Raw genomic sequence first — 19195 nt, forward strand, 5'->3', positions numbered from 1 at the left:
AATCTAATTTTCTCACTTTCCGGTGTCATAGAAACGGGAAATTTGGCACGAGCATTGATAAAGTCATAAATAGGAAAAGCTAATGGGTCCCAACTCGATTATTCAATTCTATGCGCAAAAGAATTAGCGTCCAAATTTTACATATAGAATTTAATTTTCTCACTTTCCGGTGTCATAGAAACGGGAAATTTGGCACGAGCATTGAATATGTCATAAATAGGAAAAGCTTATGGGTCCCAACTTCATTATTCAATTCTATGCGCAAAAGAATTAGCGACCAAATTTTACGTGAGGAATGCAATTTTCTCGCTTTCCGGTGTCATAGAAACGGGAAATTTGGCACGAGCATTGATTAAGTCATTAATAGGGAAAGCTAATGGGTCCCAACTCCATTATTCAATTCTATGCGCAAAAGAATTAGCGTCCAAATTGTACGTACATAATCCAAATCTCTCACTTCCCAATGTCATAGAAACATGAAATTTGGCACAAGCATTGATTGTGTCATAAATATGAAAAGTTAATGGGTCCCAACTCGATTATTCAATTCTAAGCGCAAAAGAATTAGTGTCCAAATTTTATGTACGTAATCTAATTCTCTCACTTCCTGATGTCATTTTATATGAAGGAAACGTCGCATGGTTACCTCCACGTGGTGTTTCCTGGGTAACGCAGAGAACTATGCAAAATGGTGAACATATTTTTTTCCTCAGTATCTCTAAAGTAACCACGACTTCATAAGACTTTCCGTTTGAACACCAGATAAACACCAGTACCAAATTAACTCGGGCGAAGCCGGGTATATCAGCTAGTATATATATAAAGACGAAAGCCCTCACTGACTCACTCACTGACTGACTGACTAACTCGCCAAAAATTCTCCAACTTCCCGATATCACAGAAACATGAAATTTGGCACGAGCATAGATTATCTCCAAAATAGGAAAAGTAATTGGGTCCCAACTCGATTATTCAATTCTAGCGCAAAAGAACTACTGTCCAAATTTTATGTACGGAATCTTTCTCTCACTTCCCGATGTCGTAGAAACGTGAAATTTGGTAAGAGCATAGATTATGTCCAAAATAGGAAAATTAAAGCAGTCCCAACTCGATTATTCAATTCTAGCGCAAAAGAATTAGCGTCGAAATTTTACGTACATAATCTAAATCTCTCCCTTCCCAATGTCATAGAAGCTTAAAATTTGGCACGAGCATTGATTGTGTCATAAATAGGAAAAGCTAATGGGTCCTAACTTGATTATTCAATTTTAATCGCAAAAGAATTAGCGTCCAAATTTTACGTACGGAATGTAATTCTATCACTTTCCGGTGTCATAGAAACGTGAAATTTGGAACGGGCATTGATTATGTCATAAATAGGAAAAGTTAATGGGTCCCAACTTGCTTATTCAATTCTAAGCGCAAAAGAATTAGCGTCCAAATTTTACCTATGGAATCTATTTCTCTCACTTCCCGATGTCGTAGAAACGTGAAATTTGGTAAGAGCATAGATTATGTCCAAAATAGGAAAAGTAAAGCAGTCCCAACTCGATTATTCAATTCTAGCGCAAAAGAATTAGCGTCCAAATTTTACGTACGGAATGTAATTCTATCACTTTCCGGTGTCATAGAAACGTGAAATTTGGAACGGGCATTGATTATGTCATAAATAGGAAAAGTTAATGGGTCCCAACTTGCTTATTCAATTCTAAGCGCAAAAGAATTAGCATCCAAATTTTACCTATGGAATCTATTTCTCTCACTTCCCGATGTCGTAGAAACGTGAAATTTGGTAAGAGCATAGATTATGTCCAAAATAGGAAAAGTAAAGCAGTCCCAACTCGATTATTCAATTCTAGCGCAAAAGAATTAGCGTCCAAATTTTACGTACGGAATGTAATTCTATCACTTTCCGGTGTCATAGAAACGTAAAATTTGGAACGGGCATTGATTATGTCATAAATAGGAAAAGTTAATGGGTCCCAACTCGATTACTCAATTCTAAGCGCAAAAGAATTAGCATCCAAATTTTACATATGGAATGTAATTCTCTCACTTTCCGGTGTCATAGAAACGTGAAATTTGGAACTGGCATTGATTATGTCTTAAATTGGAAAAGTTAATGGGTTCCAACTCGAATATTCAATTCTAGCGCAAAAGAACTAGCATCCAAATTTTACGTACGGAATCTAATTTTCTCACTTCTTGGTGTAATAGAAAGTTGAAATTTGGCACAAGCATTGATTGTGTTATAAATAGGAAAAGTTAGTAGGTCCCAACTCGATAATTCAATTCTAAGCGCAAAAGAATTAGCATCCAAATTTTACGTACGGAATCTAATTCTCCAACTTCCCAATGTCATAGAAATTTGAAATTTTGCACGAGCATTGATTGTGTCATAAATAGGAAAAGCTAATGGGTCCCAACTCAATTATTCAATTCTAAGTGCAAAAGCATTAGCGTTCAACCTTTACGTACGGAATCTAATTCTCTCACTTCTTGCTGTAATAGAAAGTTGAAATTTGCCACGAGCATTGATTGTGTCATAAATAGGAAAAGCTAATGGGTCCCAATTCGATTATTCAATTCTAAGCGCAAAAGAATTGGCGTCCAAATTTTACGTTCGGAATGTAATTCTCTCACTCTCCCGTGTCATAGAAACATGAAATTTGGAATCGGCATTGATTACATCATAAAGAGGAAAAGTTAATGGGTCCCAACTCGATTATTCAATTCTATGCGCAAAAGAATTAGTGTCCAAATTTTACGTACGTAATCTAATTCTCTCACTTGAAATTTGGCACGAGCATTGATTATTATGTCATACATAGGAAAAGTTAATGGGTCGCAACTCGATTATTCAATTCTATGCACAATAGAATCAGCATCCAAATTTTACGTACTTAATCGAATTCTCTCACTTCCGGGTGTCATAAAAACTTGAAATTTGGCACGAGCATTGATTATATCATAAATAGGAAAAGTTAATGGGTCCCAACTCGATTGTTCAATTCTAAGTGCAAATGAATTAGCGTCCACATTTTACGTATGAAATCTAATTCTCTCACTTCCCGGTGTCATAGAAACGTGAAATTTGGCACGGGCATTGATTTTGTCATAAATAGGAAACATTGATGGGTCCCAACTCGATTGTTCAATTCTAAGCGCAAAAGATTTATCGTCCAAATTTTACGTACGGAATCTAATTCTCTCACTTTCTGGTGTCATAGAAACTTAAAATTTGGCACGGGCATTGATTATGTCCTAAATAGGAAAAGCTAATGGGTCTTAACTCGATTATTCAATTCTAAGCGCAAAAGAATTAGCGTCCAAATTTTACGTACGGAATCTAAGTATTTCACTTCCCAATGTCATAGAAACGTGAAATTCGGCACAGGCATTGATTATGTCTTAAATTGTAAAAGTTTTTGGGTCCGAACATGAAATATTCAATTCTAAGCGCCAAAGAATTAGTGTCCAAATTTTACATATGTAATCTAATTCTCTCACTTCCCGATGTCATTTTATATAAAGGAAACATCGCATGGTTACCTCCACGTGGTATTTCCTGGGTAACGCAGAGAACTATGCAAAATGCTGAACATATTTTTTTCCCGGTATTTCTAAAGTAACCACAGCTTCATAAGATTTTCCGTGTGAACACCAGATAAACACCAGTACCAATTTAACTCGGGCAAAGCCGGGTATATCAGCTAGTGGGATATATGACAGGAGGGTCGGCTCTCAATATATTTATCACCAATAGCTTGTGGCTCTTCCAATACGTGAACATTGTATTACCGGAATAATAGTGTATACTTACTATATGGTGTTGGGAGTTTGTCCAGGTCATCACAGAGAAGGTGTCATTAGGAAATTGTAGCAATCAAGCTTTTATGTTAAACATTTGTAAGAGCTTTTGGTGATTTATTTTATACTTATGATGTCACAATCTATATTTTATGAAAATCCTAATATACTGCAGTTCTCACACTGACCACAAAAGGCCCATTTACACCTAACAATTGTCGCTCACAATTCGCTCAAAATAAGGTGACCAGATGTCCCGGTTTAGGTGGGACAGTCCCGCTTTGGGACTCTGTGTCCCGCTTTCCATCGAGACCCCAGTAGGACAGCCATTTGTTCCGCTTTCGGAACTCTCCAGAGGAGAAAAAGGGGTAGGGTCACTCCACCAACTCTCCGGCAGACAAGTACCTCCACTCAGTGGGACTCAGACAACTCTTGAGTGTGAAACACAGACAACGGGGTACCTCTGCACTAGGTCTTGACTAACTATACTTGTACTCTCGCTCTTTGGGGCTCACTTACCATTTGAATTGAAGACATGCATTCTGGAAAAACCTACCCTCTTCCTCCATCTACAACATACGAGGGCTGAAGGTGTACCCATGTGCCTCTGTACGTTCTCTCTTTAGCAGCTCTAGAACATGGAACCTCTTTCCCACTCTCAAGCACTCACATTTATACCTTCTCTCATACCAAGTGACAGGATAGAATTGCTGCATTCACAGGCAGACAGCTCACATTTTGCAGACATTAACCCATCACTTACTGTAGCTGTGCAATACACACAACAGAATGACATGACATTTTGCACAGTGCAGCAACACAAGACCTTATATGTATGTCATTATGGAGGGGACCAGGAAAGCATGTACTGGACCACTACAGTTGCCTAGGTGTGTTACCAGCATACTTACATACATTACACCTCAAGCTCCGCTAGCAGACAACCTGAAGCTATTAAAACTGGAACGCTGTTTTTATAGTGAAGCAGTAGAAAAGGATTTTCTTCATCCCCTTTGGAGCACCGGGATCAATTACTTTATAAGTAGCAGAAACAGAGCGGATTCTTGATGATGATCTGGTAGAAATGATTGGTGTTACAAACTTGCAAATAAATGTGGCAGGAGCAAAATAATTACAAGTTATGAGTAATAATGAACACGTTAAGAGTTAACTGATCTTGCAACCTCTGGAACCTCAATGCATTTGTCACTGACTAAGGCCTGGTTCACACCGGTATGTTGTCTGTGCGCAATTTTCTTGCATGCAACACGCAATAGCCGATTAATTTCTATTGGGTCACCACTAGAGATGAGCGAGCACCAAAATGCTCGGGTGCTCGTTACTCGAGACGAACTTTTCGCGATGCTCGAGGGTTCGTTTCGAGTAACGAACCCCATTGAAGTCAATGGGCGACTCGAGCATTTTTGTATATCGCCGATGCTCGCTAAGGTTTTCATTTGTGAAAATCTGGGCAATTCAAGAAAGTGATGGGAACGACACAGAAACGGATAGGGCAGGCGAGGGGCTACATGTTGGGCTGCATCTCAAGTTCACAGGTCCCACTATTAAGCCACAATAGCAGCAAGAGTGCCCCCCCTCCCAACAACTTTTACATCTGAAAAGCCCTCATTAGCAATGCATACCTTAGCTAAGCACCACACTACCTCCAACAAAGCACAATCACTGCCTGCATGACACTCCGCTGCCACTTCTCCTGGGTTACATGCTGCCAAATCCACCCCCCCCCAACCCAGTGTCCACAGCGCACACCAAACTGTCCCTGCCCAGCCTTCAGATGCCCTCATGCCACGCCACCCTCATGTCTATTTATAAGTGCGTCTGCCACAGGAAAAGCAGGCACACACTGCAGAGGGTTGGCACGGCAAGGCAGCGACCCTCTTTAAAAGGGGCGGGGCGATAGCCCACAATGCTGTACAGAAACAATGAGAAATCCAATCCTGTGCCACCTCCATCTGGAGCTGCACACGTGGGCATAGCAATGGGGAACCTATGTGCCACACACTATTCATTCTGTCAAGGTGTCTGCATGCCCCAGTCAGACCGCTGTTTTTTATAAATAGTCACAGGCAGGTACAACTACGCAATGGGAATTCCGTGTGCACCCACAGCATGGGTGGCTCCCTGGAACCCACCGGCTGTACATAAATGTATCCCATTGCAGTGCCCTGGACAGCAGAGCTAACGTCAGATTAAATGCAGGTGAGTTTCGGCCCACACTGCATGCCCCAGTCAGACTGGGGTTCTTTAGAAGTGGAAACAGATGCATTTACAACTCCCTGTGGACCCACAGCATGGGTGGGTGCCAGGAAGCCACCGGCGGTACATAAATATATCCCATTGCATTGCCCAACACAGCTGAGGTAGTAATGTCATGTTTAATGCAGGTGGGCTTCGGCCCACACTGCATGCCCCAGTCAGACTGGGGTTCTTTAGAAGTGGAAACAGATGCATTTACAACTCCCTGTGGACCCACAGCATGGGTGGCTCCCTGGAACCCACCGGCGGTACATAAATATATCCCATTGCAGTGCCCAACACAGCTGATGTAACGTCAGCTGTAATGCAGGTGGGCTAAAAATTAATTTGATTACACTGTAGGCGAGGGCCCCCAAAAATTGGTGTATCAACAGTACTAATGTACCTATGAAAAATTTCCCCATGCCCAACCAAGAGGGCAGGTGAAACCCATTAATCGCTTTGGTTAATGTGGCTTAATTGGTAACTAGGCCAGGAGGCAGCCCAGTTAAAATAAAAATTGGTTGAGGTGAAAGTTTCAACGCTTTAATGAGCATTGAAACGTATAAAAATTGTTTACAAAAATTATATGACTGAGCCTTGTGGGCCTAAGAAAAATTGCCCGTTCGGCTTGATTATGTGAGGTTTCAGGAGGAGGAGCAGGAGGGGGAGGATGAATATTATACACAGATTGATGAAGCGAAAAGGTCCCCGTTTTTGATGGTGATAGAGAACGATGCTTCCATCCGCGGGTGCAGCCTACGTATTGTTTAGGTATCGCTGCTGTCCGCTGGTGGAGAAGAGAAGTCTGGGGAAATCCAGGCTTTGTTCATCTTAATGAGTGTAAGCCTGTCGGCACTGTCGGTTGACAGGTGGGTACGCTTATCCGTGATGATTCCCCCAGCCACACTAAACACACTCTCTGACAAGACGCTAGCCGCAGGACAAGCAAGCACCTCCAGGGCATACAGCGTGAGTTCAGGCCACGTGTCCAGCTTCAAGACCCAGTAGTTGTAGGGGGCAGAGGCGTCACCGAGGACGGTCGTGCAATCGGCTACGTACTCCCTCACCATCCTTTTACAGTGCTGCCGCCAACTCAGCCTTGACTGGGGACCGGTGACAGTCTTGCTGGGGAGCCATAAAGCTGTCAAAGGCCTTAGAGAGTGTTCCCCTGCCTGCGCTGTACATGCTGCCTGATCTCTGCGCCTCCCCTGCTACCTGGGCCGCGGAAATGCGCCTTCGGCCACTAGCGCTGTCGGATGGGAAGTTTACCATCAGTTTGTCCACCAGCGCCCTGTGGTATAGTATCATTCTCGAACCCCTTTCCTCTTCGGGAATGAGAGTGGAAAGGCTCTCCTTATACCGTGGGTCGAGCAGTGTGTACACCCAGTAATCCGTAGTGGCCAGAATGCGTGTAACGCGAGGGTCACGAGAAAGGCATCCTAACATGAAGTCAGCCATGTGTGCCAGGGTACCTGTACGCAACACATGGCTGTCCTCACTAGGAAGATCACTTTCAGGATCCTCCTCCTCCTCCTCCTCCTCCTCCTCCTCCTCCTCAGGCCATACACGCTGAAAGGATGACAGGCAAGCTGCATCTGTACCCTCAGCAGTGGGCCAAGCTGTCTCTTCCCCCTCCTCCTCATGCTCCTCCCCCTCCTCCTCCTCCTCCTCCTCTGGCCATACACGCTGAAAGGATGACAGGCAAGCTGCATCTGTACCCTCAGCAGTGGGCCAAGCTGTCTCTTCCCCCTCCTCCTCATGCTCCTCCCCCTCCTCCTCAACGCGCTGAGATATAGACATGAGGTTGCTCTGACTATCCAGCGACATACTGTCTTCCCCCGCCTCTGTTTCCGAGCGCAAAGTGTATGCCTTTATGCTTTGCAGGGAACTTCTCAAGAGGCATAGCAGAGGAATGGTGACGCTAATGATTGCAGCATCGCCACTCACCATCTGGGTAGACTCCTCAAATTTTCCAAGGACCTGGCAGATGGCTGCCAACCAGGCCCACTCTTCTGTAAATAATTGAGGAGGCTGACTCCCACTGCGCCGCGCAAGTTGGAGTTGGTATTCCACCATAGCTCTACGCTGCTCATAGAGCCTGGCCAACATGTGGAGCGTAGAGTTCCACTGTGTGGGCACGTCGCACAGCAGTCGGTGCACTGGCAGATTAAACCGATGTTGCAGTGTCCGCAGGGTGGCAGCGTGCGTGTGGGATTTGCGGAAATGTGCGCAGAGCTTTCCGAGCAGGTATGACAAGTGGGGGTAGCTTTTCAGAAAGCGCTGAACCACAAAATTAAAGACATGGGCCAGGCATGGCACGTGCGTGAGGCTGCCAAGCTGCAGAGCCGCCACCAGGTTACGGCCGTTGTCACACACGACCATGCCCGGTTGGAGGCTCACCGGCGCAAGCCAGCGGTCCGTCTGCTCTGTCAGACCCTGCAGCAGTTCGTGGGCCGTGTGGCTCTTCTCTCCTAAGCTGAGTAGTTTCAGCACGGCCTGCTGACGCTTGCCCACCGCTGTGCTGCCACACCGCGTGACACCGACTGCTGGCGACGTGCTGCTGCTGCTGACACATCTTGATTGCAAGACAGAGGTTGCGTAGGAGGAGGAGGAGGGTGGTTTAGTGGAGGAAGCATACACCCCCGCAGATACCACCACCGAGCTGGGGCACGCAATTCGGGGGGTGGGTAGGACGTGAGCGGTCCCAGGCTCTGACTCTGTCCCAGCCTCCACTAAATTCACCCAATGTGCCGTCAGGGAGATATAGTGGCCCTGCCCGCCTGTGCTTGTCCACGTGTCTGTTGCTAAGTGGACCTTGGCAGTAACCGCGTTGGTGAGGGCGCGTACAATTTTGCGGGAGACGTGGTCGTGCAGGCCTGGGACGGCACATCGGGAAAAGTAGTGGCGACTGGGAACCGAGTAGCGCGGGGCCGCCGCCGCCATCATGCTTTTGAAAGCCTCCGTTTCCACAAGCCTATACAGCAGCATCTCTAGGCTGATCAATTTTGCAATGTGCACGTTTAACGCTTCAGCGTGCGGGTGCGTTGCGTCGTACTTGCGCTTGCGCTCAAACAGTGGTGCTAGCGACGTCTGGACGCTACACTGAGAGACATTGCTGGATGGGGCCGAGGACAGCGGAGGTGAGGGTGTGGGTGCAGGCCAGGAGACGGTACTGCCTGTGTCCTCAGAGGGGGGTTGGATCTCAGTGGCAGGTTGGGGCACAGGGGAAGAGGCAGTGGTGCAAACCGGAGGCGGTGAACGGGCATCGTCCCACCTTGTGGGGTGCTTGGCCATCTTATGCCTGCGCATGCTGGTGGTGGTGCCTCCCCAGCTGATCTTGGCGCGACAAAGGTTGCACACCACTGTTCGTCGGTCGTCAGGTGTCTCTGTGAAAAACTGCCACACCGTAGAGCACCTTGACCTCTGCAGGGTGGCATGGCGCGAGGGGGCGCTTTGGGAACCAGTTGGTGGATTATTCGGTCTGGCCCTGCCTCTACCCCTGGCCACCGCACTGGCTCGGCCTGTGCCCACACCCTGACTTGGGCCTCCGCGTCCTCGCCCGCATCCACGTCCTCTAGGCCTACCCCTACCCCTCAGCATGGTGTATTAGCAGTAGTGCAGAAACAGAACGCTGTAATTAAATGTGCCGCTTATTGGCCTGTGGTTGGAGGCTGACTTCGTTTACGGAACCCCAGGAAATAATTTGGCGCACGCCTGCTGTAACACTTAGCTGGCTGCGTATTTATTTGGAGAATTACTACCCCCAGCAGACACGGACCCAGAACACTGAGCACAGTGACAGGCAGGCCAAATAGATTTTTTTCCAATATTTTTTGGAAAAGGACCACTGCGTATATTCAATGTATAATATATGTCTTCTGGCCCTGCCTACACAATTCTGTCCCTGCAGTGTGTCACGGAACTGCAGTGTTGCACTGTTTTTAACTGCAACAGAGCGGTGATTTCAGAGCCAGGAAATAATTTGGCGCAAGCCTGCTGTAACACTTAGCTGGCTGCATATTTATTTGGAGAACTACTACCCCCAGCAGACACGGACCCAGAACACTGAGCACAGTGACAGGCAGGCCAAATAGATTTTTTTCCTATATTTTTTTGATAAGGACCACTGCGTATATTCAATCAATAATATATGTCTTCTGGCCCTGCCTACACCATTCTGTCCCTGGACTATTACTGCAGTGCGCAATGCTCTGCACGGCCGATATACCAAAAAAAAAAAATGTGCAACACTGCTAAAAGCAGCCTCCACAGTACTGCACACGGTTAGATGTGGCCCTAAGAAGGACCGTTGGGGTTCTTGAAGCCTACAATAACTCCTAACGCTCTCCCTGCCTCCACACTTCTGTCCCTGGACTATTACTGCAGGGCGCAATGCTCTGCACGGCCGATATACCAAAAAAAAAAAAGTGCAACACTGCTAAAAGCAGCCTCCACAGTACTGCACACGGTTAGATGTGGCCCTAAGAAGGACTGTTGGGGTTCTTGAAGCCTACACTAACTCCTAACACTCTCCCTACAGCAGCTCCAACACAATACCACTGTCCCTGATCTCTGTCACAACGCATCTGAGGCGAGCCGCGGGAGGGGCCGATTTTTATACTCAGGTGACACCTGATCTCCCCAGCCACTCACTGCAGGGGGGTGGTATAGGGCTTGAACATCGCAGGGGGAAGTTGTAATGCCTTCCCTGTCTTTCAATTGGCCAGAAAAGCGCGCTAACGTCTCAGACATGAAAGTAAAAAAGTAACCCGAACATCGCGTGGTACTTGTTACGAGTAACGAGCATCTCGAACACGCTAATACTCGAACGAGTATCAAGCTCGGACGAGTACGTTCGCTCATCTCTAGTCACCACTTATACCTGCATTCTTTTTGTGTATTACTCACACAAAAAAATTGTGAGATTTCCTATTTTGCGTATATTATGCATGTATATACCCCAAAATACTATAAAGGGATTGACATCATACAGAAAGTACACATGATATGTGTGCAACCTGCAGGTAAACACAGTTGTGTGAGCCCAGGCTAACCAAAGTGTGAAAACTAAGGAATTCTTCTGTTCTTCCTCAACTCTCAAGGTTGCAGCCTGCAGTGAAGTGACGCAATCATTTTTCAAGCGGATAAGATTTTGAGGATAGACAGTAAACCAACGCCTTTATTATCGGTATTTAACAAGTTATGTCTGCTAGCAAAATACTCAAAAGAACCATAACCGCCACCACTGGAAATCTAATATAAACAACCTTACGGGTTTTTTTCCTGCACCACACTTTGACCCCTTTGCTTGACCTTACATGGATGATTTAGGTGTCATTAGATTATTGACACCCTCACCGCTGCTGTAAAATCATAAAATTTGACTCTGGTACATCGAGTTACCTTTGAAGGAAGCCCAAGGCTCCTATGTTAAGTCTATGGGCATGCGCTGCTAGGGAGAGTCAACCATTGCTAAGCAGAGCAAGCGGTGAGAGAACAAGCGGTTAGCGGTACAGAGGGTGAGTGGTGCAGGGAGGTGAGCTGTACAGAGGACGAGTGGTGCAGAAACAGAGAGGTGAGTGGCATAGGCAGACCATCAGTGGTCGCCCAGAGGCCACCCTTTACCATATATATATGCACATTCAGTGCGTTACCAGCTGGTTGTTCTGTCTGCAGCACCGCACCGATCATGCGGCTGGCAGTGCGGCCAGCCTGAGAGGAAGCAGAGAAGAGGGGAAGGAAGGCAGCTGCATGGGCTGGCAGGGAGTTGAGTGCAGTGATGATGTCATCATTGTGCTTCCCCTGCCTTTTGCTGTACGACGGCTGCTGTGTCTGCGTGTCCTGCTGCTATCACATGGAGAAGTGGTCTGGACCTCGGGGTATGTGTGTGTATATGTATGTATATGTATGTATGTGTTTTTATATATATATATATATATATATATATATATATATATATATATATTGGGTGTGGGTGTATATGTGTATCTATATGAGGGGAGGAGAGGGTAGAGGTAATACAAGATATTACCACACAATACGCCAATATACCGGGGGCTCCATAATATCATATACTATAGTAAGTGGTGTAACATGCCAGCATGTAATATACACAAATTAACCATTGCCATGTCCCCAAAACGTGGAACACCAAGCCGTGCACGGCGAACAGTTCAAGCCAAATCCTTACTCGGCAGTTCTTAAAACATTTACAACAATTTTTTAAAACAATTTATGTTCACGTTGCAAACATCGGGTCAATCTAGTAATTCTAATAATACTAAATTCTTTGTCACACCATATTTAACCCAAGAATAATGCCACAGCTCCACCAACTATAATTGAAGCTAATTATTAAGCCCTTAATGAAAAAAGTTTAAAAAACTTTAACTAATTATAAAAAAAAATAAAAGGTAAAAGTTTTTTGAAAAAAACTTAAATAATAAAAGAAAAAATATATTTGGCATCACTGTGTCCGATAGATCAGACTTTTACAAAGTAATGCATATTTATCCCTCATGGTGAATGTCTTCAGAAAAAAAAGAATGCCAGAATTGCAGTTTTTTTTGGTCACTCCAAAAAAAAAATGTAATAAAAAAGTGATAAAAAAGTCATATGTACTCCAAAATAGTAGCAATAGAAACTACAGGACATCTTGCATTTATGTAGACAAAAATAAAAAAGGTATGGCTATAAGAAGATGGCGTCAGAAAATCATACAGACCCATAGAATAAAGCCATCATGTCATTTTTGTTGCAGTGTGTATGCCGTAGAAACAAGATGCACCCAAAGATGACGTTTTGTTTTTTTTAATTATTTCACTCCACTTAGAATTTTTTTTTACGTTCTTTGGTACATTATGTGGTACATTAAATAGTACCATTGAAAAAATGCAACTCATCACACAAAAAACAAGCCCTCAGACAGTTACGTCAATGGATAAATAAAAGTTATGATTTTTTAAAAGGGAGTAGGAAAAAACAAAAATGGAAAAAAAGGCTACATCTTTAAGGGGTTAAAAGATCATTGAGTTTCTGTTATGCTCATCCTAATTGTCATTGGCCTTCCTATCAGACTTACATACTCTTTTCCTGATAGCAATAAGGACAACTGCAGCGTTGGAGGAGCGGGCCCTCAGCCTAGGAGACAGCGGGTTAGAGTTTGGGCCTTGTCACTGGGCTTTACCATCTCTCACCCTGAGGGTAGCACAGGACCCGTTTAAGTAACTGAGGGTAGGCCTTTCAAAGGGGTAACCCACTATGCGGTTTACATTGGCAATCTGTTGTCACGGGTGACGCCACCATTTCTTCCTCTGCGGTGAATCCAGATGGTGAAATATGGATATTTTTGGTATAACTTACCGTAAAATCTCTTTCTCGTCACGTTCATTGGGGGACACAGCCAGACCATGGGATATAGCCACTGCCCTAGAAGGCGACACTAAGCACAAGTGTTAGCTCCTCCCACCGGCTATATCCCTATATCCCCCCTGTAGGCACTCAGCTAATCAGTCTGTATGCAAGCAGTGGGAGTACGTCCACAAAAACAATGCATTTTATTATTATTATTATTATTATATATATATTTTTTTTACATTTCAAACATATAATGTTCTGGACTAATCTTACGCCATCTGTGACCGACGAACAGAAAGTTCCAGCAACTGCTCTTTAAAAGAAAAGGGGTGGGTGCTGTGTCCCCCAATGAACGTGACGAGAAATACATTTTACGGTAAGTTATATAAAAAATATCCGTTTCTCGTCCGTATCATTAGGGGCCACAGCCAGACCATGGGACGTCCAAAAGCAGTCCCGAAAGAGAATGGGGTGGGCTATTTACAAGAGTGGTCCAGAGCGATCAAAGGACCGCCGCCTGCAAAATCTTCCTGCCGAATGCAGCGTCGGATGATGCCGACGTATGGACTTTATAGAATTTTGAAAATGTATGCAAGGAAGTCCAAGTGGCTGCCTTGCATACCTGTAATGCTGAGGCCCCTTGGCGAACTGCCACGTGGAGTGGGCCGTAATACGAAATGGCGGTGAGCGCCCTGAGGCGCGGTATGCCTCCGTTACCAGAGATCTTATCCACTTTGAGATGGTTACCTTCGAGGCCGCCGATCCTTTGTGGGGCCCCTCCGTAATCATGAAAAGTGTCTCCATTAGCTGAAACTCTCTGGTTCTCTTTATGTATATCGTTAACGCCCTTACCAGGTCCAAGCGGTGCAGCGCTCTCTCTCTAGCATGTACCAGTGTTGGACAAAAGGATGGTAAAATGATATCCTCATTAATATGAAAGGGCGAGACCACCTTCGGGAGAAAATCTGAGACCGGCCTTAGCACCACCTTATCCTGATGAAACGTCATATAGGGCGGTTCTACTAATAGGGCAGCCAATTCGGAAACTCTTCAAATTGAAGTGGTTGCGACTAAGAACTCCACCTTCCAAGATAGAAGTCGCAGGGGGACTTCTCTTAGTGGTTCGAATGGGTGAGCTAGCATTGCCTCCAACACCAGATTGAGGTCCCACGTCTGAGTGGGCGGCCAGAATGGTGGTGATGCGTGGGCGACTCCCTGGAGGAACGTCCGCACCGCCAGCCTACTTGCAATTGGCCTCTGAAAGAGAACCGCGAGAGCTGATACCAGGCCTCTTAGCGAGCCCAGTTTCAGCCCTGCCTCGAGGCCTGACTGTAAATATGCCAAGACATTTGCTAGGGAAAATTGCATGGGCTGAATGTGTCGATCCTCACACCAGCCAAAAAACCGTCTCCAGACTCAGTAGTAAATTCTAGACGAAGCCGGTTCCTGGCTGGTATCATCATTCAAACTACACCCTCTGTGAAACCTTGCCTTCTTAATATTTTGGTCTCAATGGCCACACCGTCAAACGTAGCGACCTGGAATCCGGGTGGAAGAGAGGTCCTTGGGACAGAAGATCTTCCGGCTCTGGCAGCTGCCACGGTACGTCGGACAGAAGTTCCACGATGTTTGTATACCAGCTTCTTGGCCAGTCCGGAGCTATCAGTATTACTGGCCGTCCTTCCCTTCTGACTTTCCCTAACACCCTCGGGATGAGGGGGATCGGGGGAAAAATGTAAGGGAGCCTGATGGCTCCCCATGGGATGGTTAGTGAGTCTGCTGCTGCCGCCCGCGGGTCTCGAGATCGGACTACGAACGGACGAACTTTGTAGTTCATCCTGGATGCCATCAAGTCTACGTCCGGGGTGCCCCATCTCTGACAGATCTCCTGGAAGACGTCCGGATGTTACCCCCATTCGCCGGGTTCCACCGTCTCCCGACTGAGGAAGTCTGCCACCCAGTTGTCCATGCCTGGAATGTATACTGCCGAGATGGACCGTAGGTGGCTCTCTTCCCAACTGAGTATACTGGCTGCCTCGGTCATTGCCCCTGTGCTCAGCGTGCCACCTTGCTGATTGACATATGCTACTGCTGTGGCGTTGTCTGTTTGCACTCGAACGTCTTTTCCTTTGAGGCTCGCTTTGAAATGCTGGAGCGCTAGGCGTATGGCCCGTAGTTCCAGGACATTGATTGGGAGTTTTGCCTCGCTCCGAGACCATCGCCCCTGAGTTGACTGACTCCCCAGAGTCCCGCCCCAGCCAGAGCATCTGGCGTCCGTGGTCATTATCACCCAATGGTTTGGGCCCAGGGTTCGACCCCCCCTGAACCCTCCCGGGGTTCAGCCACCAGTTTAGGGTGTCCCGGACCCGAGGTGTCACCCGAATTTGATGGTCCAGGGTCAGCAGGGACCTGTTCCAATGTGATAGAATCAGGTGTTGAAAGGCCCTCGAGCGGAATTGTGCAAATGGTATGGCCTCGAAAGATGATACCATCTGGCCTAATACCCTCATGCACTGTCTGATGGTCACTAGTCTCCCATGCATCAGGGACCTGATACTGCGAAGGAGTATTTCCCCTTTTGTTTGGGGTAGCCGAATCTGGTGCTTTCTGGTATCGAACAGCATCCCCAGAAACTCCAGGCGTTGCACTGGAACTAGGCAGGATTTGCTGTGATTTATTATCCAGCCAAACTCCTTCAACGTCTGATTCGTGATGCGCAGGCTCTCGAGGTTGCTGTCTCTCGATGGCGCCTTTATCAAGATGTCGTCTAAATATGGGATGGCCACTATGCCCCTTGCATGGAGGAGTGCCATCACCGCTGCCAGGACGCTTGTGAACACTCTCGGTGATGTCGAGAGGCCAAACCGCAGGGCCATAAACTGGAAATGCTTTCCCTGCGCCTCGAAGCGTAGAAACTTCTGATGTGCCTCCTGGACTGGAATGTGGAGATATGCATCCCTGATGTCCACTGAGGATAGGAATTCCCCCGGCTCCATGGATGCTATCACGGACCTGAGGGACTCCATCCGAAAATGTCTCGTTCTGACGTGCCGGTTTAGCCGTCTTAGGTCTAGTACTGGCCTGACCATGCCATCTTTTTTGGGCACTAAAAAAAGGTTTGAATAGAAACCTAGTTTCCTTTGTCCAGTTGGCACTGGTTTCACTACCCCTTGTGCCAGCAGGTTTTCCACTGCCAGTTGTAATTGGACCGCTCCTTCTGGGGTGGCCGGCACTCTGGATCTGAGGAAAGAATCCTGAGGTAGAGTCATGAACTCGATAGAGTACCGACGGCCACGATTTCTCGCACCCAGGCATCGGTTACGTGGCTCCACCATATCTCCCGGAATAGGGAGAGCCTGCCCCCCACCCTACTGACATTGGGTGGGGACGGGAACTCATGCTGTGCTCTTCGTGCCAGAGCCCCTGGTTGTTCTTGCCCTGGACCGCCAGGTTGGTCTCGATTTAAAGGCGGGGCCCTTCCCCTGGTCCGTTGGGGCCCTTCTAGATTGGGGCCACTGACCTGTAACGGGCCGGGGCATGAACCGGCGGAAAGACCGAAAAAAGGGCCTTTTCTTCAATGGGGCTTTCTCTCTCCTTGTAGGTATCTGCGGGAGGGAAGTACTTTTCCCACCTGTGGCGTTCTTGATTAGGTCATCCAACCTGGCCCCGAAGAACCTGTTGCCCTCAAAGGGCAGTTTTGTGAGGACCATCTTTGATGCCGTGTCCGCCGACCACCCCTTCAACCAGAGGGTTCGCCGTGTTGCGACTGATGCGGCAGATGCCCGGGCCGCAAATTTTGCTGCGTCCAATTCTGCCGCACAAACGAATTTGCCTGCCTGTACGTTATCCGTGGCCTCCACCAGCTCGCTGGGTGGGGCGCCTGCCAGAATGTCCCTCCGGAGTTGTTTCGCCCAGGCCACGGAGGCCTTGCTTACCCAGGCGGCTGAAAAAATGGGTTGTAGAGCCGTGCCTGCCGACTGAAAAGCTGACTTTGCTAGCGTGCAAGCTTTCTTTCCTGTGGGTTTGTTAATGTCGCGACCTCGGCTGTGGCCGTGCCCCTGGACAAACGCGACACTGGTGGATCTACCACTGGGGGGTGCCAACCATTTCTTCACGAGGTTACCTGGGAAGACATATGTGACCTCCCAGGTTTTTCCCGGGTGTCTAAACCGCTTGTCCGGGTTTTGCCATTCCTTTTCGATGACATCTGCAAAGTTTTGGTGGTCCGGGAACACCTGTCGAGGCAGTTTCTGGAGTTTGAAATATACTGTAGCCGGGGTTGCCTCCATCGGCTCCTCCGACACCTGTAGCGTCTCTTTGACAGCTATCACCAAGCTGTCCATCAGGGTGGCCAGTCGCGACACCTGCTCAGCATCCAAATCCGATAGGGACGAGATCCCTGAACGCTCACCCTCCTCTGAGCCACTACTATCCCCTGCAGATGATTGTGGCAGTTGTGCTCGAGCCGTACTCTAAGAGGCCGAAGAGCATGAGGCCTGGGGGGAGTCCGGGTCGGATCGGGCTGGTCTCGCGGAGTACCGGGACCGTGAGGAGTGCCTGGATCGGTGATATGTCCGGATGGACTCTCTAGAGCCCCGGGAGCCATGATAAGAGTCCCTGGACCGATAGGACCTGGAGGGCCTGGAAGACTTTCCAGCATGACGAGACCTCCGGGAGGTGTCCTCGCTACTGCGGGATCTCCACCTTTTGCGTAATCTCCCCCGCGCGTGTTGCGGAGAGTATACCTCAGAACCGGACTCTAGGCGGCGTAGTATTGCTGCCGATGAACTGGCTAGGCCTGAGACTGCCGCCGTAAGCAACCTAGCCCATTCCAGTTCGGCCCCTTGCTCCACAGGGTCGGCGGGGGGCATCGGGGTCCCTGAAGCTGGTCGAGCCGGGGGACATTTTGCACAGCGGGGGTCCCCCTGACCGCATGTAAACTTGGTATTGCATAGGGTGCACGCATAATATTTCACCCTCCCCTTAGCCGGGCTGGAACTCTCTGATCTGGGGTCAGACATGGCGTACTGAAAAGGAGACCTCCACCGCAAGAGGGGGGGGGGGGGGGGGCTACTCGTACTGCCACAGGTGAGTACCTGCAGGGAGGGGGGGGGGAACCACGGGAGTGCTGCCTTGGCAGGGCTTACCCGGTCCTGCAGCTGTTACATGGTTCCCTCGTCCAGCTGGAGCCTCTGGATCCTGAAGCACTCAGTGGTCCGCAGGGCGCTGAAGTGGAAACCAGTAATAACAGGCGCTGGGCAGGTTGTACCGCTTGAAGGCTGGAACCGAAAGTGGTGCTGCTGCTGACCCTGTTGCCGAAATATGCCGCTGCTGAAACCGGAGCTGCATCTGGCGTTTTAAGCCAGCGCTCCCTGTGGAAGATGCAGCAGTCGATGGCTGATGGTGCGGCCGGTGGCTGGTGCTGCGACCGGGGTCTGGTGTTTGCGGCCGGTGGTTGGTGCTGCGGCCGGGGTCTGGTGTTTGCGTCCGGTGGTTGGTGCTGCGGCCGGCCTGGTACTGCGTCCGGCGCTGGGGTCTGGACGGTGCTGCAGACCGCGCTAAGGGCGGTGCGATATGCGCAAGGCTGGCCTCTGCCAATACAGCAGCTGCTGTTCGCATGACAGGAGCGGCCATACTCCTGCTCGGCCGCTCCCTTTCAATTGCCTGCGGTTGGAGGGGGCGTGGCTTACCCTGGAAGCTGCGGCCGTGAATCGGAAGCACTCCGTCTGACTGCCTGGTGGCCGAGCTCCGGCGCCGTGCCCCCCGGGGC

General features: G+C 48.1%; 1 protein-coding gene across 1 annotated transcript in view; it reads right to left on the reverse strand.

Annotated features, from left to right (window-relative positions):
* The window catches only part of LOC136577980 (uncharacterized), a 95429-nt gene extending 77661 nt beyond the window's left edge, over positions 1-17768 (reverse strand). The window contains exons 1-2 of the mRNA XM_066577891.1: positions 17057-17768; positions 15930-16679 (exon numbers count right to left, since the gene is read on the reverse strand). Of these exons, the coding sequence (XP_066433988.1) occupies positions 15930-16679; positions 17057-17768 (1462 nt within the window). The remainder of the gene's footprint in view (positions 1-15929; positions 16680-17056) is intronic.
* Between the last annotated feature and the right edge of the window lie 1427 nt (positions 17769-19195).

Source organism: Eleutherodactylus coqui, chromosome 8 (genome assembly GCF_035609145.1).
Source record: "Eleutherodactylus coqui strain aEleCoq1 chromosome 8, aEleCoq1.hap1, whole genome shotgun sequence".
NCBI lineage: Eukaryota > Metazoa > Chordata > Amphibia > Anura > Eleutherodactylidae > Eleutherodactylus > Eleutherodactylus coqui.